This window comes from Myotis brandtii, unplaced genomic scaffold, assembly GCF_000412655.1.
Source record: "Myotis brandtii unplaced genomic scaffold, ASM41265v1 scaffold1003, whole genome shotgun sequence".
Taxonomy (NCBI): Eukaryota; Metazoa; Chordata; class Mammalia; order Chiroptera; family Vespertilionidae; genus Myotis; species Myotis brandtii.
In genome coordinates, this window is record NW_005353340.1 from 276,487 (window position 1) to 299,136 (window position 22,650).

At 52.9% G+C, this 22,650-nt stretch overlaps 1 protein-coding gene across 1 annotated transcript in view; it reads right to left on the reverse strand.

The window, feature by feature from the left end:
* VSTM4 (V-set and transmembrane domain containing 4) overlaps positions 1–22,650 on the reverse strand; it is a 72,407-nt gene that overhangs the window by 15,820 nt on the left and 33,937 nt on the right. Inside the window, exons 5-6 of the mRNA XM_014534923.1 lie at positions 12,668–12,774; positions 11,294–11,355 (exon numbers count right to left, since the gene is read on the reverse strand). Coding sequence (XP_014390409.1) covers positions 11,294–11,355; positions 12,668–12,774 — 169 coding nt within the window. The remainder of the gene's footprint in view (positions 1–11,293; positions 11,356–12,667; positions 12,775–22,650) is intronic.

Here is a 22,650-nt window from a genome sequence, read left to right on the forward strand (position 1 = left end):
TTCATCAGCATCATCACCACCATCACCACCTTCATCAGCATCATCACCACCACTGCAATCACCATCTATTACCATCATCATCTTCATCACCATTACCACCACCATCACCACCTTCATCACCATCATCACCACCATTGCAATCACCATCTATCGTCATCACCACCTTCATCAGCATCATCACCATCACTACCACTTGCATTATGTCATGGACACAAAGTACAGGGCATAAACCAAGCATTAAGATGAGATATAAACAGCAGTAGATATGTGAGCTCATTCGTTGAGTTCATATGTAATGTGGGCAATGGGTGCATACGAGTGAATTCATAGTTTGTATTCATATCTCTATGCATGCTCTAATCAGAAATCCACTAGGCTGTTGCCTTTGGGACATCCCACGTGCTTGTTGAGTTCATAAATTCAGCTTCAGAAAGTTATAATAATAAGTTAAAATTGAATCAGCCAGAGAAACAAAGCCCCTTAAAGGTATTGCTAGCTTGTCCTGAACTCAGAATCTCACAGAGATTTCCTTCCTGACATAAGTGCCGCGCTGGATGTAACACATACAATGGTAATGTTTTCCTCTTTTTCTGAAATGGCACTTCATTTCTGGTATTCTCAATCTGAGATTGAAAAAGTCTTTTAATAACCACTCTGAAGTGCTCTGCATTCAAAACCGAGGTTTTAAATGAAATAAGTTTTTTTAAATATCAAATGTGAGCACAAATGATATTGTTCCATGAGATTACAAAAATAAAATAGAGTGGAAAAGTTAAGAAACAATTTCCCAGTAGGGCAATGCCTGCGGCAATGAGATGCCCAATAAAGGCAGCAAATCCGCTGAGCAGAGAGGGAAGCAAGCTAGCGCTCTGCAGGGACGCTGCCTGCAGACACTCGGCCGTCCCAGGCTGGCACCCTGGGCCCCAGGGAGGCCACGTGGCCAGGTGGGGAGGCCACACAGCCAAGTGGGGAGGACAGCGTGGCCAAGTGGGGAGGCCTGTGCAGCCAGATGGGGGCGCTCATGGGCTAGGTCTGCTGGACCTTGGGCCAGGTTCACCTCTCTGCCACCCATTCACCTTCACCAGGCGCTGCGAGGCCCATGCTCCTGTCCCCAGGGCACCGTGCACACTGCCTGTCGGGGGCGCTCAGTAAACGCCTGGAGACTGAATGGGCGGCCGGCGGCACAGTGGCCGGTGTGAGTCAGTGATGCAGTACAGGGGGGACACACGGCCGAGGCGGACAGCCCAGAGTCACCCCCTCCTAGCACAAAGCCACCCAGCGGGCGGTTCCTCGCGGCACTTCTGGGGGAGGGTCCCTGTGGTCTCTGGGAGGGGTCCTAAGGACTGCCTGGAAGTAACAGCACCGTGGCCTGTCGTTAATAAAAGCAGAGCCTCCACCAGCCTCCACTGGCCTCCGAGTGGCTGAGGAGCCTCCCGCCTGGTGGCTGCCTGTGGATGGGGTGGGGGGCAGGGTTGGGAGTAACCTCGTGCTGCCAGGACATGCCAGCCTAGGTCAGGGCCAACAGCCCCTCATAGATGCTCCCACTTCCACTTCGGGAGGCCTGGTCCCTTCTCCCTGACGGTCGCATCCCACTCATGGGAGAGCCCCCACTCTCTCCGACTGCAAGAAGCCCAGGAAACCAGTGACTTGCGTTTCCCCGCGCTCCTCCCTCCAGTCCGCACGCATAGGGCCCGTGACCGCCGCGGCGTGCGGGTGCCGAGGGAGCGCGTGCGCATCTCTGTGAAACGGCACCAGCGCGGCACAGCGGAGCTCTGGGTTGCTCCTCCCTCCAGTCCACACGCATAGGGCCCGTGACCGCCTCGGCATGCGGGCGCCGAGGGAGCGCGAATGCGCATCTCTGTGAAACGGCACCAGCGCGGCACAGCGGAGCTCTGGGTTTTCCCAAGGCTTTTACTCGGGGTAATATATTGTACATGCGGTTGTGGGTTTCTTCCTTTTTAATTTTAAAGCGAGATTATGCACATATTTTATGCAGGTTAATATATCCTTTTCATGCACATCTAACTGAAACCAGTTCTATCGAGCAAATGAGCGACAACAAGAGGGATCCTCGGGCTTATTACAAACATCCCTCACGAACCTGAGGCGCGTGTTGCTGGGATTTGGGTTATTACTGAAATTCTCCCAGAATCTCACGGTGCCGAGCGTGCCCCAAAGCCTTCTCTCTCCCGCTCAGAGCAGCGCCCTCTGGTCCTGGCCGTGTGTTCTGGGCCGTGAGAACCGGGCCGGCGAAGGGGCTCCTTTCTGACTTGGGCCAGCGCTGCGCAGGGCACGCGTCTCGCCCCGCTGACCACCGGTGGGAGGCAGGGTCTCAGACAGGTTCCCTCTCCAGGATCATGAAGTGCGCGATCCTGTTCTGTCCACCCGCGCGCCCTGGTCTTGCAGCGGGTTTGCTGCAGACTTTAAACCCGACAGACAAGCAGCTCAGATTGCGAAAGGCCCTGGGTCACCGGGCAGGGCTGTCCCCAGCTGAAGGGGGGACAAACTCTCCAGAAAGGTCCTCAGGAGTGATGAGTCACAGTGTCCTTTAGAAGCAGATCCTCGGGTTTACATTTCTTTGTCGATTAAATAAGAAAAGCCCACAGTTCCTCGAGGCTGAACTCCCTTCCAATGGGGTCAGCAGGTCCGTCTGGAGGCAGCCGCAGCCACTGTCCTGCTGGCAGGGACCCGGCAGAGGGTGCAACCCAGAGCCGCCCGTGTCTGCTCTTGGATGTTCCTCGCATTTACCAGGGGTCGTTTTGTTGATGCCGCTGTGAGATCAGCAGATCTAGGGCGGGACCTACAACGTCTGGGTGACACCCAGGCTGCTGGCCCAGGGACCCCGCGTGGAGCAGTGAAGAGTTAGAGCTCCGGCCTCAGACACCTACCCGCAATCATTCGTCCATTTCACGCACACGCCGCGAATCCCAGGTTCTCTACTGGGGACACAGGAATGAGGAAGACAGGTTCTTGGTGACTTTAAAACTAGCGCTAGTGAAAGCGTAACACGTGCATCGAAGGACACAATCAAGAGAGGGAAAAGCACTGGACAGAATGGGTGGAAATACTCGCAAATTATGTATCTGATAAGAGATAAATATCCAAAAAGATATATATATATATATAAAGAACTCCTACAATTCAACAACAGAAAGAGCACCGCTGATCATCAAGGAAACAACAATCAAAACCACAGCGAGATGCCATCTCACAGCCGTCCACGTGGCTGTTATCAAAAAGCCAAGTGCTAAGTGTTGGAGAGGACGTAGGAAAGTCAGAACCCTGATGCACGACATTCCCTGGTGGGAATGTGAACTCGCGCAGCTGCTATGGAAAACTGTCATTTCATTCCCTCAGAACATTAGAAATAGAACTACCATGTGATTTTCCTTCAGCAATTTCACTCCTAGGTACACATACAAAAGGATGGAAAGCAGGGACTCAAAGAGGCTTGCACATCCGTATTCACGGCAGCATTATTCCCGTAGCAAGCCAAGCGCCCACGGACGATGCAGGGTAAGCAGGATGTGGCGTGGACACACAGCGCAGTATCACTCCGCTTTGGAAAGAAAGGAAATGCGGACACATTTTGCAACATGGATGATCCTTGACGACATTATACCAAGTGAAATAAGCCGGTCACGCACAAACGCTGAGTGAGGCCACCTGCGTGGGATACCTAGAGGGTGGGTCAGAGAGAAGGAGGTGGGAGGGTGGTTTGCAGGGCTGCGGAGGGGAGAGAGTGTTTGGTGAGCACTGAGTGGCATGATGAAAGATTTCTGGGGATTGTTGGCTCAACAACTGAATGTACTTAACACTACTGTGATGTTCACTTACAACAGGTAGTAAATCTTAGGTTACGTGTATGTCAGCACAGTTAAGGAACAGGTCCATGTCTGTACTTAGGTGTGGACAGTGCACCTGACCTTCACAGTGTGAGAAGGGTAGGGGTCACATGGTTCCCTCGGGGGAGAAAGTCGGGTCAGGCGGGTGAACACTTCAAGGTGGAGGGGGAAGGGCTGAAACACAGGTGAGGCCAGGGCTGCGGGCCCAGGAGAGGCCCTGGCAGCAGGTGGACAGGGAGGTGGTGAGCGTGTGAGCCAGTTGGGCAGCGACAGGAGGAAAGGGTCGACCCTGGCACCCCAAAACGTACCAGGGAGGCTGGGTCCCAGGGAACGGGGCTGAGGGAGGGGGCAGCTAGACCTGGACAGGACAGCCACTCCCCGGGGCGGGGCTGCGGTACAGCAGGCGGGGAAGGCGAGGCGGGCGGGCGTGCCAGGGCAAGTGTGGGGATATGTGCAGCTTCCCGGGGGTGTCCCACAGTCAGTCAGGAAAACCAGTTTGGAAGTGGCTCGAAGACCCCGGTTGGAGAGAAAACGGGCTGCACAGGTTGCTGCTCTCAGGCTGTGTTCAAGGAGAAAGGAGCCCCGAGCCGCCAGCACTGGGAGGTGGGGAAGCCAGCGGCCTGCCCGCCTGGGAGTGGCCACAGGCCGGAGGAGAGCAGTAGCTGGGCAATGGCAGGTGAGCCCTGTTGCCTCCAGGGACAGGGCATCGGTGCATCCAGGAAGCAGAAGGAACAGATTAACTGAGACGTGTCTCGAGGGTTGGTGATGGGAAGGGCCCTGGCCCACATGGGTGTTAATTCTGAGGTCCGGGCGAACCTAGATTTGTGGAAAAGTGGACTGAAGGGGCGGGAGGCCTCAAAAAGAAGGTGCTGAGTGAACACATCCTGCAGGGGAGTTGCCAGCTCTGTGGGTGGGAGGACAGAGGCTGTGGGGCTACTGGGAAGAGGACCTAGACCGGTGGGGTGCCAGGCAGAGCAGGAGACAGGTGGGCAGGCCTGTGAGCCCCTGCCTTCACAGCAAGCCACGCCCCATCCTGGAAGGGAAGGGGCTGAGAGAGTGTCCTAAGGGGAATGACATGGACAGTGCTGGGATGGAGGCAAGCCCCTAGGCAGCCACATGGGGAGGGATGGGAACAAGAGACCGGATGCAGGAGGCCCCTGGGCAACGCCTGGGACCACAGCCCAGACTTTCCCGACTTTCTGTCTCATCTCTGCTCACAGCAATCACCTTCTCCGGGAGCAGGAGTTCACATGCTCACCACCTCCCCGCACCCAGGGCTGTGGGCACCAGGACGCCCTCCCCGCACCCAGGGCTGTGGGCGCCAGGACGCCCTCCCCGCACCCAGGGCTGCAGATGCCAGGACGCCCTTCCTGCACCCAGGGCTGCGGGCTCCAGGACGCCAAAGTGGGCAGGGCCACCTCTGGAGTAGGGTGGGCTCCAACCGAGGCAGAGGAGGGCAGGAAAGTGCCTTTAGCCCAGAGGGTGACATCTCTTCCCTTTCTGTCAGCTTTGGTGTCCTTGGCTGCTGGTGGCTGGAGGGCTGGAGCTGAGGTCTGCCTCCCCTTCCCGCACTGCTTCCTCTCCCCTAGGGTCTCTCCCCCACCCCCCTCTGCAGCCCACAGGATGTGAATGAAGCATGGCCCGCCTTTCTCACTCTCCCAGACCAGGAGGCAGGGACAGCCTTTCCTGACAGTGGGAATCGGTGGGAATCAGCACCAAGGGTGCTGCTGGGAGCTCTACTGTGGGGACACCCCACCAAGGGGAGGAAAGGGGTCCCCAGGAGGCTTCCAGGGGTCTTCGAAGTGCCCCTCCCCACCCTGATTAAAGGGACAATACACGTTTGAATTTTGTGGAAGTGCTCCGGCCCCCAGAGGATGAAGAACGAGGACACTGGAATGAGACTCCCCGTGTGCACAGGCCAGGCAAGCTGAGTGTGTCAGACCCCCTGACCGGCAGAAGGCCTGCGTGGCCTCGCGCCTCAGCACCTGCTGGCCGACTGTGAGGGCAGCTGCTTGTGTTTGGCTGTTTTGCTACAAATGTGGAGGGCAGTCTCCATACCTTGATTACAAAATGTTTAAATGCCTCTCTTGCCTCTTTTTTCTTCTTTCCTCTCATTTTTTTTTAACTTCCAGCCACTGTCAGTCTCTGGCACATACACTCCTCACCAGCACCACGCTGCCTCGGACCTCACGAAGCGCTGCCACTTGCTAGCGCTTTGCGGGTGACACACAGGGCCCAGCCCCTCGAGTCTGCCTGGACACAGGGGGTCCACCAAGAGCTGACACTTGAGATGAGAAATGGGGCCATCAAGGCCCTGGCAGAGGAACTGGCACACAGTAGGTGCTCAGTAAACGGAGGTTCTCTCTTCCAGTCAATGGTCCATGGAGGCAGTGGGCAGGTTGGTCTCTCCTCTCGGGTGAGCCTGTCACCATCAGGCCAGGCAAAAGGGCTGTTGGGCCCAGAGGCCTGGCCGCCCCAGGAAGCACTGCTTCATAGAGATGGGGGAAAAATGAAAAATCACAGAATTAAACGCCTAAACGGGCACAAAGGCCCCCGAAAAGATGCCTCCAAGCTATTTTCTAAATTGCCCACCAAAGCCTGCGTGAGTCAAGCAACTATTGACTAAGTCTCGGCGGCCATCAAGACTTATTGATCTGAGAGGTAAATATTGACCAGCGTGAGCCGGGGTCGATGCTGCCTCCTGGGAAAATAAATCTCAGTTTAACTAAAACCTCAGGCGAGGCCTGGACTGCTGCTCGGACCGAGGCCCGGCTCCGGCCAGCGCCTCCCTGATTGTGCTTTGTAGTAACTGCAAACTAGTTCCCAAACTCACTCGTTTCTTGTTTGGTGGAGAAATGTTAAGTCTTTTCATATCTGAAATGATCAGGGGACAGTTTGGAATTTAAAATACTATTATTGGGAGCACGTCCATAAAACGGAGAATCTTTCTGAAATGCAATAGAACTGCCCAGGACTTAGTTCCCGTGAAAAATCTCCAGCACAAACAAACACACAAACAAAACAGTCAACAAGGAAACCTGTGGTCAGGACCAGTGCCATCTCCGAAAATGCTGTGGAGGCCGCTGTTTCCAAGCGGCCAGAACTGCCGAGGCAGCATCCCGTGCCCTTATTTAACGGATCGATGATCGGTGGGGACCACCTGGCGGTGGACGACAGAAAGGGATCCATCCAAGACTGATGGCTCCGCAAAGGGCGGTCCACGGGCGGCACTGTGGCCACCGAGAGGGAGTCCCGCCCTGTGAGTCATAGGAACTCACTTTTCCTAAACAGTGTGTCCTCACACGCAGAGCTAGGGCGGGAGCAGGGCTTATTGTGAGGGTCAAATACGATGCCGAGCAAAGAGCACTCTTTTGGACAGACCCCCGGGTACGGCAACAGAACTTCAATAAGCAGCTGCTGCTGTTATTACTGTGGGAAGAGCTGGATAGAAACAGCGGGTCCTTAAGCTACTCAGGGAGGATGGAAGGTGGAAACATTTACAAGGCGCAGTCACTCTTGAGGTTGTTGATAAATATCCGAATTAAGAATGAAAGATCTGAAAGGTACACGCATGCCCACACTGACCTGCGGTGGCTGCGTAGTGAGAGGCGAGTGAGCTCAGCCTGTCCATCTCGGGGAGACTGAGTCTCAGGTGGGATGCGGGGTGCTCGCAGGCAGGAGAGCTGGCACAGGGAAAGGTGTCCTTGTGTTCAGCTCGCCCCCCGAAGGCCTGCGGGAGCGAGCTCTGCTGGAACCAGGGAGAACTCTGGCGCTGCACTCAGGGATGAGTGTGGCCAACAGAGCGGAACTGCTGAAGAATTTTTGATGTGAACCAAATGGAATCACACTGTCTGAGCCCACAATGCACTGTGGGCCAAAAGGCTGCCTTTGGAAAACAGGTGAGCCAGTTTCTCCAACAGAAGTGAGAGGGGGTACCTGGGCACAGAGCGGCAAGAATGGGGCAAGGCTGAGCCACCGAGGACATCAGCAGGGTACAGAGACCCAGACTCCACTCAGAGGCAAACCCTCCAAGGAGCTGGTTCACACTTTACATTCCGGTTCAGAAGGACCCAGGTTCAAGTCTGCCTGCCGCCCTCAGCTGCTGACCTTCCGTAAGTCACCCGCCTCTCACTGTCGCCACTTGCAAAAGCAGACGGCAGGACCGACTGCGCAGAGCTGGTATGTGGCATCACTGACACTCCCATCTGCTGGGCACTGCGCTGGGCGTGGGCATGCAGCCCCGGCCACAGGCATGCTCCCTGCCTTCGCAGACTTTGCATTCTGGTAGGAAAGAGAGGCAGTGAGCAGGTAAAAATGTATGTTCGTGAGGGCACCTCTGCAGGGCGAGCCATCAGCGGCGGCGTGTTTTACGCAGGATCTCCAAAAGCTTCTGCACTGGGGTGCGTGAATAGAGACCCGAGGGGGTGAGTGATAAGCCACAGGTGGAGGGCAGGAAGGAAGAGCGGACAGCGGCTGCAAAGGCCCTTGCAAACCTTTTGGGTTGTTTAAGGACTAGCAGGGAGGCCAGTGTGGCCGGAGGGGGAGGGGAAGGGAGTGGTAGTAAAAATTATGTCCGAGAGGTAATGGGGTCTAGACCGCATAGGGCCGTGCTGTCCGATGCGGCAGCCTCCAGCCACATGTGGCTCCTCAGCACCTGGAACGTGGCTCCGCCCTGAGTGCAGCACGTGGAATACACACACTGGGTTCTGAAGATTTAGTTGAACAAAGCATGTAAGTGTTTCATTAATAATTTTATGTTGATTATATGTTTGAATGAATATTTTTGAGGTATTGGGATAAATAAGCCATATTATTAAAATTGGTTTCATCTGTTTCTTTTCACGTCTTTATCTCGCCACTAGAACATGTGAATTACATATGTGGCTTACATGACACAGGGGTTGTAGGTCACGGTAGGAGCTGGGCGTTTATCTTGAACAATATGTGATGTGAATAGGTATGCACCTAACACACCCAGCATGTTTCCCAGAACATAGTGGGAAAGTTTACAAACTAAATTTCCCTCAAGGCAAATTGCTCAGATGTAAAGGCAAAGGAAGATGAGGGGGAAGACACTGAACTCCAGGAAGAGTAAAAGCTAAGTTGAAACAGTTGATTACAATGTAGTGCTAAGACCAATGAAACTAGCAAAGATTATTGAAATATAAAACAAAGTAAAATAAAAAAGAATCTGACAAACAGATACAACTGGATCATTCCTAAATTCCAAAGGGACCAGAGAAAAACAGGCATAAAAAATGCAAGTATTTCATGTCAGTCATCCTGGGGGAGTGAACTGCTTCATGCTTTTCACCTGCGTCTCCGCGATGCCAATGAGGTGAAATCATTTTCACGAGCTTATTGGTATTTGTACCTCTGCTGTATGACGTGCACGTTTCAGACTCCCCCTGTGTTTTGTGACGCTGTCACTTCTTCTTGCTTCATAGGTGTCGTGTACTCCGTGGTAGACAGTCCTTTGTCAGACGTACGGAGGACAGATCCGCCCGCCCAGTCTCTGGCCTGTCTTTTCATTCTTGTATTCACAGCTTTAATCAGAATAGACCTTCTAAATTCCAACATAATCCAAATGTTTTAATCTTTTCTTTTATGTCTTGTTTAAAAAACCTTTGCCTACCCTGACTTTCGGGAGATATGCTATCTTTAGGAAGCTTTATTTTTCCTTCAGTCTCTGCTCCTTCTCTAGTCTTGTGTGTGGTGTGAGGGAGGGGCTCTGGATCTCCGTCGTTTACTAGTAGATGGTCCAAGAGGCCCATTACCTCACACTGGAAAGATAACCCTCCTAACCACACTGTGATGCCACTTCTGTATAAATCAAGTGAGGACAAACATGTAGATCGGTTTGGAGTTCTTGATTCTGTTCCTTTGGTCTATTTGTCTACCTTTGTGCTATCACCACACTAAATTACTGTGCTTTAATGTAAATCTTTGGAGTTGGTATTTAACTTCTCCACTTTGTCCTTTTTCCTTCAAGAATAGCTTGGCCCTTGGCAGGACATACACGTTTTAGAATAGCTTTGCAAGCTTCTCTCCCTCTCTCTCCTGCACAACCGATGAACAATAATAAGCAACAGTATGATTAGAAACGAAGACCATAAAATACCCAAGCACCACACTGACATAAATTAGTGAATAAACAGATGAGGGAAGGGGTCCATCTGCTCCTTACAAAAGAATTTAAAATAGTAAATGTGAACCGATTGAGGAAAATAGCAAATCACCATTAACACACCATAGCAACATCCACTGATGAATGCTAAAGGTAGTGGGCCAAGTTTAAGGGGCAACAGAATATCTGCATAGCCTTGATGGATCTCCCTAAAATATTTATTTATTTTAAATTTTTATTGATTGCTGATTTTAGACAGAGAGAAAAAGAGAGAGAGACATAGATTTGTTGTTCCACTTATTTGTGCATTCGTTGGTTGCTTCTTGTATGTGCCCTGACAAGGGACTGAACCCACAACCTTGGCGCATCAGGACCTCAACTACCCAGACAGGACAAAATATTAATTGCTGTGGTGGTTTTGACAGGTCTACAAATTCTTTGCTGCTGCTCCCTTCAGAAGACGGAGCTGAACTTCCCTCCCTTGAGTGTGAACTGGACCGAGAGTGGATTCTAATGAATAGACTACGGAACAGGAAAAACAGTAACTTCACACTGAGGCGGCCTGCAGACAACACCGTAAGCGGGTGACAAAGAGTCATACCCGCCCCCATGAGTGAGATGCAGTGACATCATGCTCCTCTGTGCTGTTCTACAACCCATTCCGATCATCAGAGGAACTCAGAGAAACACCCATCGGGGACATTCTAAGCGTTAACTGGCTACTGCTCTTCAGGACAGGGCAGGGCAGGGACTCCTGACAAAGGCGAGGAAGCATGGTGACTGGGTGAGGTGCCTCTCTGGGCAGCTCCTGGGAGACAGCGATGAGGGACCTGCTGGCCTCGGTCAGATCTGAGGTGTCTAACGATGAGCTGGGGGAGCGCTTAGCGTTGAGGACGCCCTGCGGCTGTGGAGGGCGCTCCCACAGGAGAGCGGGGCTGGGGGTCGGACGCTGCACTAGCTCACCTCCTCTGTCATCTAAAATTATTTCAAAATATAAGCTACACCATCTTTTAAGGTTCTTCACTGTGGTTACAGGTACATTTATACAAGCAGGTCCACTTCCTATTTATATGTTCCTGAGGGTGACTTTTTTCTTCTCTCTGAGAAAAGCAGCACTTATGGTAAGAATGGCACTTGGATTGCAGAGAAGCCGTGAGGGGACTAGGCAGGTAGGTGAGCTGCTCCAGGGCTGGTGAGCTGGCTGAGCGCCCCCACCCGGGCACAGCACCAGGACTTACCGCAGGCTTCGGGTCAACAAGGGACCACTGGACCTGAAGTGTGTGCAAGGCGTGGGGACAAGGACCAGCATTGATTGACTCACCAGGGCGTCTCTCCTCTGTGGCTTCAGCAGCTTCAGCTTGTGGGGCGTGGCGGCTGTGGGAGCTGTGGGAGTGAGGCAGCGGTTCAGCTGTGGTTCCTCCCGGGCTCTCCTCACCCACACACCGTGAGCATCACAGACGAACTCTGTGGACTCTCCTGGACTCCTCCCACGCCCATGGAGAACTCTGGGTTGGGATCAGGGTACCCGTGGGTGGCCCTTCTAGGCTTTGGACATGTCAGTCTCTCCCCTCAGCCGGTTCCATAAAACACTGCCCTCTCCCGAGAGGTCGGGTGTACAGGTGAGAAAGAGGAGGGGCAGGCACAGGCGGCGCTGGTACCTGCCCCGCGGTCCTAGCTGCACACTGAGGCTGACAGCAGTGACCTCTGACCCTCACAGCAGCTCTCATTGGTCACCAGGGAGGGTGGAAACTGAGAAAGAAACTGAGGCCTTCCCCAAGGTCATGTAGCTAGTTTATGGATGATTTGAGACTTGAACTTGGCCTTGAAAGTCAGACACACCTCACTTCAAAGCCAGGCTCCACTACTTGGCTCTCTGGGCTCACTTCCACCTTTCTTCAGGGAGGGCGCTCTCTACGCTGACTGAATGGGACATCACAGCGGCTCACTGTCCGGCCACGGCAGGGCTCTCTGCCCCCTTCCCCCCACATCCTCACTCGCTATGCCTCGCAGGCGCCATGCCCTTCCTCCTCTCCGCTTCCCCGTGACTGCTCAGCACCAGCCCAGGGCTCCACCTGTCCCTAGGGAACACCCTGGGAGCCCCAGCTGAGGGACAAAATGTTTCTTGCCTCGTTATTAAATTGTTCACCTGGGCAATCCTAGTACTTCCAACTATATTTCCAATTCTTTGAAGTATGAACTTCTCTTGAATTGGCCACAGTTATTTTCTCTCCTCCAGAAATACCCATCCTCCTCATTTATGTTCCTCTAAGTCACAACTGGAATCAAAGAATAAACTACCTTTTATTTTCAGAACAAATCCAAAGAAAGTTATATACCTGGCTTACCTCTTTAGAACAATCAAAGGGCCTCTTTCCCTTGATGAACCCCCTCCTGCCCCTCCCCTCTATGTGCAGAGCATGCTGGTAGTTGAAAGTGAAATCCACTGTGGAATCCATCTGTGGCTGTTAACTTGCCCCTCCCAGCTAAAGCCATGCTGGCCCAATGGACTCCCCCCACCCACCTCAGGGATGGGGCTCGGTTGTGACCAGAATCTCGGTGGGGTTCTCTGGACCGTAAGATCACAGATGTCATGTTCTCTACCGTCTCCTCTCCCTGTCCTGCTCCCACGTCACAGCCGGGCCCACTGCTGGACCAGCCCCGGTGCCTTCTGGTGGGAGGCACAGCGGCTTCCTACCTTTGGCAGGCACTTCGGGAGGAACGTCAGCCTTCTCCTTCCGTCTCTTTCCCTTCTTGGGCTGCAAGGGGGCCAAGCTGGTCATGCTGGTGACAGTCTCCCCTGAGCTGCAGGAGAAAAGGGTCCTGGTGAAGCAAAGGCAGCTTGTTCCAGGGAAAAGGGAAGGAAGCAAAAGTGCCCAAGGTTCCCTGTGTTCTTTGTACCCCGTGGATCTCACACTGAACTGGGATCGGTGCTCTTTGCTCATCTCCAGGGATATCTGGAGGTCGGCACTGACCCTGGGCTGAGATGGGATGAGATGAGCTAGTTAGTGACAATGTGTTGTTCAAAGTTCAAAAGTCCCTGGAGACATCAGGGCCAGCTGTCTACACTGCCTAGGGATGTATAGCTGGATGGTTTACACCGGGTTCCACGGGCTGCGCAGTCTGGCTTGGCTACATCACCAGTAGGGTGTGAAGATACCACTGGAACTTCTGCTTGAGTTCCCCCTGAAGCCAGGACGCCCTGCACATAGCTGTGTGGTTCACAAACTCAAACCCCAGCAGGTCCTGTACAAGTGAGCAGGACCTTGGGAGTGGCCCTGGGAGTGGCCCTGGGAGTCCCGAGGGTCCATCGCTGTTCATGTTCGCTCTGCTGCCACCACCTTCAGGAGGCTACGTGAGGTCACCCCGCGTGCTGTCTTCAATCACGGCGCGTCAGCTCCTTTCCAGGGTCCCCCAAAGTGACGGGGCTGATGAGCTACTGACATCGTCACTCAGGGAAAGGCACTTCGCACCCGTCATCTCGGTTTTCTTAGTGGTAATGTAAGGAAACCAAGATTACGCAGTAAGAAAGCCAAGATGACAGATGCTAAGTGACTTTCCCTGAGTGATGTTAGTAAGCAGCCAACCGAGAGCTGCGAACGCGAAATCTGTTCCTGATGCTGCAGGACTCTGCTGCCACCACCCTACCTTCAGGAGGCTACGTGAGGTCACCCCGCGTGCTGTCTTCAATCACGGCGCGTCAGCTCCTTTCCAGGGTCCCCCAAAGTGACGGGGCTGATGAGCTACTGACATCGTCACTCAGGGAAAGGCACTTAGCACCCGTCATCTCGGTTTTCTTAGTGGTAATGTAAGGAAACCAAGATTACGCAGTAAGAAAGCCAAGATGACAGATGCTAAGTGACTTTCCCTGAGTGATGTTAGTAAGCAGCCAACCGAGAGCTGCGAACGCGAAATCTGTTCCTGATGCTGCAGGTGGGGTGGGGTGGGTCCACATGCTTTCTGCAATGGCCGTCAGTCTTATTTCAAATGCATCCTATTGGCTCTAGCAACCCAGAGGGCAGCCCCTTATAGAAGCTCTGTCTTTGGTCGCATTGCCCAGCCAGGGAGGCACAGTCACTACGACAGGCTCTCTTCCTGATACATAGTTTCTAGAAATCCATAAGAATATGGCCGACTAATAATCAAAATGAAGGTGGTAAATAGCTTCATAGGTAAGAGGAAAGGCTCTTACATGAAAATATGCTAAAACTCGTGGAAGGGCCTGGCTGCGTGGCTCAGTGGTGAGCACCGGCCTATGGACCAGGACGTCACCATTCCGTTCCTGGTCAGGGCACATGCCCAGGTTGTGGGCTCGATCCCCAGTTGGGGTTGTGCAGGAGGCAGCCAATCAATGATTCTCTCTCATCATTGATGTTTCTATCTCTCTCCCTTCCTCTCTGAAATCAATAAAAACACATTTTTAAAAAATAAAAATAAAACTCATGAAAGGAACCCAAACGAAAACATAGTGCACTTCCTTGCTCCACATATCAGAAGAGCAATCATCAAATTTAAGGCAAAGCAGTTTCTGGCAAGGGTGTAGGAGTCAGGTGCTCAGAAGTACAGCTGGTGCAAATGTAAACCCTTCCTGGTGGGAAATACTTAGAAGTCACAATGTGCACTATCAGGTTTACAGAGGCTTCTACTTTTCTTTTTCTTTTTTAAGTATATGTATTTTTTTTTTATTTCAGAGAGGAAGAAAGATGGAGAGATAGAAACATCAATGATGAGAGAGAATCATTGATTGGCTGCCTCCTGCACAACCCCAACTGGGGATCGAGCCCACAACCTGGGCATGTGCTCGGGACCCTTCAGTCTGCAGGCCGACGCTCTATCTGCTGAGCCAAACCAGCTAGGGCAAGGCTTCTACTTTTTGACCTGGCAATTTCACCTCCAGGAATTTATTCTGTGGCTATTCTTGCACATGTATGAAAATGTATGTATGAGGCATTATTACAGTCCTGTTGGTAACAGCAACAAACTGAAAACAATCCACTGTCCCTCAGCAGGGGATTGGCTGAGGAATGTGGGGACTCCACAAATCCACACCTGGAGTCCTCTGTGGCTGTAAGGAGGAATGAAGAAGCCATTGTGCACTGATAAGAAAAGATACAATGCTAGGTGCTGGAAAATGTGTAAAATGTGATACTTTTTGAATAAAAATAGGGGACAATAAGACTATCTGTATTTCCATATGCATACATAAAGACACTCTGCAAGTATTCATATGGTTCCTTAGAATGGGGTGCTGAGGAATAAACAGAAGCAGGATAGGGAGAGGAATCACTATATATATACATATACTAGAGGCCTGATGCATGAAATTCATGCAAGGGGTTTGGCCCTCACAGCCACAGTTTTGTCTGGAAGGATGTCCAGTCTAATTAGCATATTGTGCTTTTATTATTATAGACTAGAGGCTCAGTGCATGAAATTCATGCATGGAGGAGGGGGTCCCTCAGCCCAGCCTGCACCCTCTCGCAATCCAAGACCCCTCGGGGGATGTCCGACTGCCGAATCCCTGTGGGATTGGACCTAAACTGGCAGTCAGACATCCCTCTCACAATCTGGGACTGCTGGCTCCTAACCACTTGTCTGCCTGCCTGCCTGATCACCCCTAACCGCTCACCTGCCTGCCTGATCAACCCCAACCGCCTCTGCCTCAGCCCCCACTGTGGCAGCTTCATCTGGAAAGACGTCTGGAATGATGTCCGTAAGGTCGTTCAGCTGTCTGGTCTACTTAGCATATTATGCTTTTATTATTATAGATACTTTTAAAAACTTTAACTTTTTCCCTGGCTGATACGCCTCAGTGGGTTAGGCATTTCTATTATAAGTTAATACATGTTCATGTTTTATTTTATTTATTTATGTATTTATTTGTTTTTTAGAGAGGGTGGAGGGAGGAGAGACAGAGAGAGAGACACACATTGATGTGAGAGAGACACATCAATTGGTTGCTTCCTCCATGTGCCCCAACCAAGGCTGGGGATTGAGCCTGCAACAGAGGTACATGCCCTTGACTGGGATGGAACCTGGGACCCTTCAGTCTGTGGGCTGATGCTCTATCCTCTGAGCCAAACCAGCTAGGTATGTTTATGTTTTAAAATGGTAATTATAGGCATTGAGAAAAAAGAAAATAAGTCTACCAGAACCAAAACACAACCTGCACAAATACCCAACACAAACCTTTATTTCCAGTCTTTTCCTCTTGTTGTGTTTTTCTTGTAGACTCCATTTAAAATACACACACACACACACACACACACACACACACACACACACACACACACCACATTATTGATTTCAGAGAGGAAGGGAGAGGAAGAAAGAGATAGAAACATCATGATGAGAGATAATCATTGATCAGCCGCCTCCTGCATGCCCCCTACCAGGGATTGATTGAGCCCACAACCTGGGCATGTGCCCTGACCAGGAATGGAATGGTGACCTCCTGGTTCATAGGTCGACACTCAACCACTGAGGCACACCAGCTGGGCTATAGACTTCATTCTTCAGAGAAGTTTTAGGTTCATAGCAAAATTGAGGGGAACATACAGAGATTTCCCCATACCCTTGCCCCCTACCCCGGATGCATAGCCTCCTCCTCTGTTATCAATATCCCCTACCCAAGTGGTACATTTGTTATCATTGATAAGACTACATTGACACATCATTATTACCTGAAGTACACAATTTACCTTAGGGTTTATTCTTGGTGCTGTACATCCTATGCGTTTAGATGAATAGTGTAATGTGTCCACTGTAGTGCCCTACAGAACAATTTCAGTGCCATAGAAACCCTCTGAGCTCCACCTCTTCCTCCCTCCCACCCCTCAACTCTTGGCAACCACTGGTCTATTTATTCTCTCCATAGTTTTGCCTTTTCCAGAATGCTGTATGGTTGGAATCCTACAGGATGTAGCCTTTTCAGATGGGCTTCTTTCATTTCGTAGCATGCATTTAAATTTCCTTCATATCTTTTCCTGGCTTGATAGCTCACTTCATTTTAGCCCTGAAAAATATCCCATGATCTGGATGTACTGGGCTTACTTATCCACTCACCTACTGAAGGGCTGCTTCCGAGTTTTGGCAAGTAAGGACAGAGTGACCATAAACATCATGCTCAGGTTTCTGGGTAGACGTAAGTTCTCAAACCTTCCTTGGTTTTTATACACCATTTTTTTATCGTATTATAATTCAATTTTGCACCCTTCTTTTTATTTATTCTACATCTCTTTTACTGTTACATCCTCATACTATTCCAGTGAGAAGATATACTATAGTTTACTTAGCCATCCCCTAACTTCTAAACTTCTGATTTGTTTCCCAGTTTGATATCTATATATATAAAACCCTAATATGCAAATAGACCAAACAGCAGAACAACTGAACAACCAAACAACCAAACAACTGGTCACTATGACATGAGCTGACCACCAGGGGGCGCACGCAGAACATGGCAGGCATCGTCTGCAGCGGGATGGTGAAGCAGATGAACGGGGGTGCCAGACCAAGGCAGGGCGCCGGTCGCTGTCATCAAGGGGAGGCTCTGGTGGTTACTGAAAATTCTTTGCTCCCACCTGCCACTATCCCACCCAGCGCTCGCACCTGCTGCCAGCACCAGCCCCACTTGCACATCCTGCTGGCACCCAGCACCAGGCCCGATTTCTTGGTGCTGTCAGTGGGTGTGAGTAGCGGCTGCAGGCCCCAATTGCCCTCAGGGTTTCTCCACCTCCCCCTGCTCCTGAGAGGTGATAAGGGCCAGCAGCCGCTGCTCACACCCACTGCCAGCACCAGCCCTGCTCGCACCCGCAGCTGGAGCTGGCCCCAATCGCTCCACACTGTCAGTGGGTGCGAGCAGTGGCGGCGGAGTGGGAGCGGGGCTGCCAGCAGAGAGGGGACTGGGGCTGCGGCTAGAAGGGCCTGGCAAGTGCAAGGAGGATGGGCTGAGACCTACCCCTATGCCCATTGCAGCCTCACAGCCCATAGTTCCTTTCAAGGTGCACAAATTCGTGAACTGGGCCCCTAGTATAAATTATAATGTCATAAATGTATGTGTGCCAATTCGTTTCCATTCCTACATTTGTTTTCCGCCCCTGTGCCCATTGCAGCCTTGCGGCCCATAGTTCCTTTAAGGTGCACAAATTCGTGCACTGGGCCCCTAGTATAAATTATAATGTTATAAATATATGTGTGCCAATTCGTTTCCATTCCTACATTTGTTTTTAGGTTGGATTCTTCGAACTGGAAAATGGTCAGTTACACAGACCATTTTCAAGGATATTTAACGCCCACTGTCAACATGATCTGTGACAAGTTGGTCCTACTGTATAGCCACTCTGTCAACAGATGTTTTCATCCTATTTAACACCAGGTTTATCAGCTTAAAAATTACTCATTTAATGAAGAGGAATGGGATCCCCTTTCCCTTGCACTTCTGATTGCTAGTGAGGATGACACTCGCCGGCTGGCTGGCTCGTTAGGAGGGCTGTGTGGACGTCTGCTTGTTGGTCAGGACCTGCGTGCTTCTCACAGATGTTCACGCACCTTCTTACCAGTCTGACATGACTGCCCCAGGCGTTTCCCCGAATGCCCTTTCAATTTTGCCTTTTTACTCAGCACAGTATTTTTCTTTTTTGCTAAAACCATTCCATACTTTCTTTTTGTCTCTCACCGCTGAGGTTGCATCTTCCCCCAGCTGCACCTCACACCCGCAGAATCAAGTAACAGTCCCTTCCTCTTCTCTTCTCTCGGGGACAATGCCTTAGCTCGTTAATAAAACGTGACGACCCCGGGCATCACTGATGGAACAGCCCTCGTGCCAGGGCTCGAGTGAATGGGAAGGATCTGCTCTGTCATCGCCAGTTCCCTCCAAAACCACACTGACCAGACCTCGCCCTAATTCGTGTCGCAGCAACGGAAACTCGGCTGCACTCGGCAACATTCCCTTGGGTCTTACATCTCCCACTGAGCCAGCGAGGCTGGTGGGCATGTGTGACTAAGAGCCCACTTTATGATCCACTTGCAGAAAGTTATTCTGTATCTTGGTTGGAGGAGGACTGTATTTTGTCTCTGACTCAAGGGAGAGAGCCAGTCAAACCAAAGCAGGCAGGACTCGGGCTGGAGGCCCTGATGGTGCTGGAGAGCTGTGCGATGAAGGGAAGTATGATTTGCGGGAACAGGGCAGTCTTTCCGGCTCCATCAAGGGTGGGGCCCTTGTGACATGTGCAAGGTTCCTGCCCGGTGGCTTCTCATGGGAGCCTCTGTCCCACGTCTGCTTTGTGGCACACGGAGGCCAGATTTAGTAAATGGGCCCCAGACCAGTGGCAGAGGGATGGCCCTGGGCAAGTCCCTCACTTCCCCGAGCCTCATCCCACCACCTTGCTATCCTTCTCACAGGGTTGTCATGAGGGTCAGATGAGATAGTGGGGCCTAAACTAGGTGGGGCACGAAATGAAATGCCAGATAGCATGACCCTAATATCTATCAGGTGGGTTCAGGGTGGGCAGGGCACTTCCTGGCACTGCCCAGGAGAATGGTGTTGTTATCTGAGTATCTGGTGGTGGCATGTGTTGGCCCTGAGGAAAGGGCAGAATGGTGTTGCTATCTGAGTATCTGGTGGTGGCATGTCTTGGCCCTGAGGAAAGGGCATGCCCTCCGCTGGCCCAGAACAGGGGCGCCACACCAGTACCAGGGCCGGGCAGAGCAGGCAGGCAGGGAAGGAGGGAGAGCCTGCACCCTGAGCAAGAACGCTGCCCCGACACCAGGTAAAGCAGGCACCCTTGACCCTGCCAGGTGTTGACCAGATTGTGAGCAACCACATTCTGCACGAGCTGAAGTTGACAATAGCTGTGTCTGTCGTTACCCCACGCCAGGCACTGTGAAAAGAACCGGCGTCCAAGCCTCTGACCCCGACGGGGAAGTCAGCCTCAGGGCCTGGGCAGGAGGCGTGGGACCTGCAGGTCGGCCTGCCTCATGGCCCTGAGCAAGGACTCTGGGCGCAGGCCAGACAACAGACAACAAGGAAACTGGGGCAGCCAGATGGTAATCAGGTCAGCTCCGCAGTGTCCGAGCCACGCTTAACGCAGCTCCCTACAGAGAAGGTACCGGAAGGCGATGCCAGCACCCACCGGATTTTAAGTTGGTACTAATTCGGGGAGGGAGCTCCCGGGACTCTTACAGCTGCTCTCACCCCTGCCAGGTGGGAGGAGAGGGAGCCCACCTGAGTGCCAGGGTCTGGGGGCAGGAGCTGTGGCTGGGGCCCAAGACCAAGGGCCCATCCGGCCCGAGAGTGGGCAGCAGGGGAGGGCAGCACGTTCCTGTCCCTGGAATTGTCTGGAAAAAGGGGTGCCAGTGCCCAAATGGAGGCGGGCAAGGGAGGGCCCACCTCGCCCCTAGAGCTCAGGGCTGGGGAGCAGAAAAAGCAAGTGAGACAGACTAAACCGAGCTGCCCTAGGAAAGAAACCAGAGCCCGGCCACAACCCCGTCCTAACTGGAGGTGAGAGGTCTCACGCTGAGCCACAGGGCTGTGCCCCGGCCTGGGTCAGCGCGGACTCACTCCCTCAGGGTCGTCCTCACTCCCTCGGGTCGGTCGCCTGCAGCAGCTGCTCTCAGAGGGGCCCTGGCATCTAACTGTCGCCCCTTTAGTCCAGGGCAATCTCTGGCCTCAGCACGGCACTGAGTCAAAGCTGCCGCAAGGGCTGTTTAATCTCCTTGCTGCTGAGTGAGTGGGCGCTCCTCGTCCCTGGCACAGCGCCTGTCCCGGGCTGCAGGAGGGTGTGGTCTGACCGGACACTGGGGATGCCAGGACCGGTCCCAGGAAGCCATGGGGAGCTGAGTGGGGCTGAGGAAGGTGGTCCTGCCAGCATCCATCCAGGCTGGTGTCCCGGACCTTCTCCGCCTGATCCTGGGACTCCACAAAGGCCTTGAAAGTCGTTGTTAGATGGTCCCTTTTACCTTCAGAAGCGCCCACACGCCTCCTTCCCTCCCGCCTGCACCTCCAGGTCTCACCGAGAGCCCTGACCCGCATCCCGGCGGGCGGGCGCCTTCTGTTCCTTTCCAAGCTCGCTGTGCTCCCTTTGCCAAGGCTGCATGCGGCTCGCTCACTACCGCACGACCTTGAACCCTGCACCGGAAAGGGAAGACTCTCCAAGGAGGAAAGCTGGTCTCAGCAAATATGGTGGTAACTCACTGGCATCAACAATAACAGGTGCCCCCCCCCAGGTCTGCTGCCACTGACCAAGGCCAAGGACTCATGCGAACACGGCAGATTTCCTGGCATCGCGCAGGCTCCAGGGCTCCTCCTGCCTCTGGAATACACGAGGCCAACCGATGCCACTGGCCAGGAGCTGCTTAAAGTGGCAGAACCTCACTTTCCAGGTGGATGCATGGTGCCACTCACTCCTGGTGGTGCCCCAAGATGTGTCTGATACATAGTGAACATTTAATGGCCATCACCTATTATTATCTTACCAATATTATTATTATCATTATTCTGGAATCTTCTCTGAGTCCTTGAATGCGGAGCCAGACACAGGCAGCTCTCTGCACTGAGCCAAAGCTGAACCGGTGCACCCAGAAAGGACCAGCAGACCTTGGGGGTCACAATGCATTTCGTGCTGCTCCAGCCTCTGACCTTTTTTTTTAGAGAGAAAGGAAGGGAACAGGATAGTGAGATAGAAACATTGATGAGAGAGAAACATCATTGGCTGCCTCCTGCACGCCCCCTACTGGGATTGAGCCCGCCACTGGGGCATGTGCCCTAACCGGGAATCAAACCACTGAGCAACATAGGCCAGGCCAGCCTCTGACTCTTTTGCATGCACCTTCTGAACAGCATCACAATAAAAGCTGCTCCGCTGTGAGGGGTCGCCGAGTTGTCTCCCTGTCCACAGCCTCCCGTGGCCTCATATCATGAAGGGTTTACATGCCCGAAGGTCCTGCTGGGCCTCTGGTTAGAGCTGTGCTGCTAGGCCCTGCCAGCTTCGGCATTGGGCACACGGGCTTCGCCAGGCTGGGTTTTGTGTGTGAAGTTAAAGTCTCTGAGTGCTAACTGGCACGGCAGGGAGGTGTTACTAACATCCCGTGGCTGCACGCAGTGTCCTGGGCAGAAGAGTAAGGGCAGGGAGAGCTCATGGGTTATCTGCCCGGAATCACCCTGACCCACAGGGTTGAGGCCTCATGTCTTGGTGGTTGGAACCCACCCCCAGCTCAGCACAACCTGACCCTCTAGACATAACAGTGAGGGAGGCGATGACTCTGAGGCTGGGGGTGCATGGACCCGCCGCCTTTCCCCTTAGCAGGCAGGCCCAGCCTAAGGGCACATCGGCACCGGGACAGCACGGCCCGGGAAAGAGCCAGGAATGGAAGTCGCCCTGGCCACCCACGACAGCGCCCAGGTGAGCAGCTCCCCTTCCTAGGGGAGACCTGCTAACTGTCTCCTGGAGTCCAAGGGTAGAAGTGGGCAGAGGACCAGCCGTTTCTCCAGGTCGGCATTGCACGGGCTCTCTGGGGAGAGAGTCTGCGCCCTGCAGGCTCTGAGAGGAGGGAGAGAAATCCCTGACACCTCCGGTGTCTGGAGTGCAGGTGCGGCCACCGGGAGCCCCTGAGGCATCGGCCACAGCTGGGCCCCTCGCTGAGCCCTCAGGACAGCCCTGAGGGAGAGACTAGGCCAGTTGG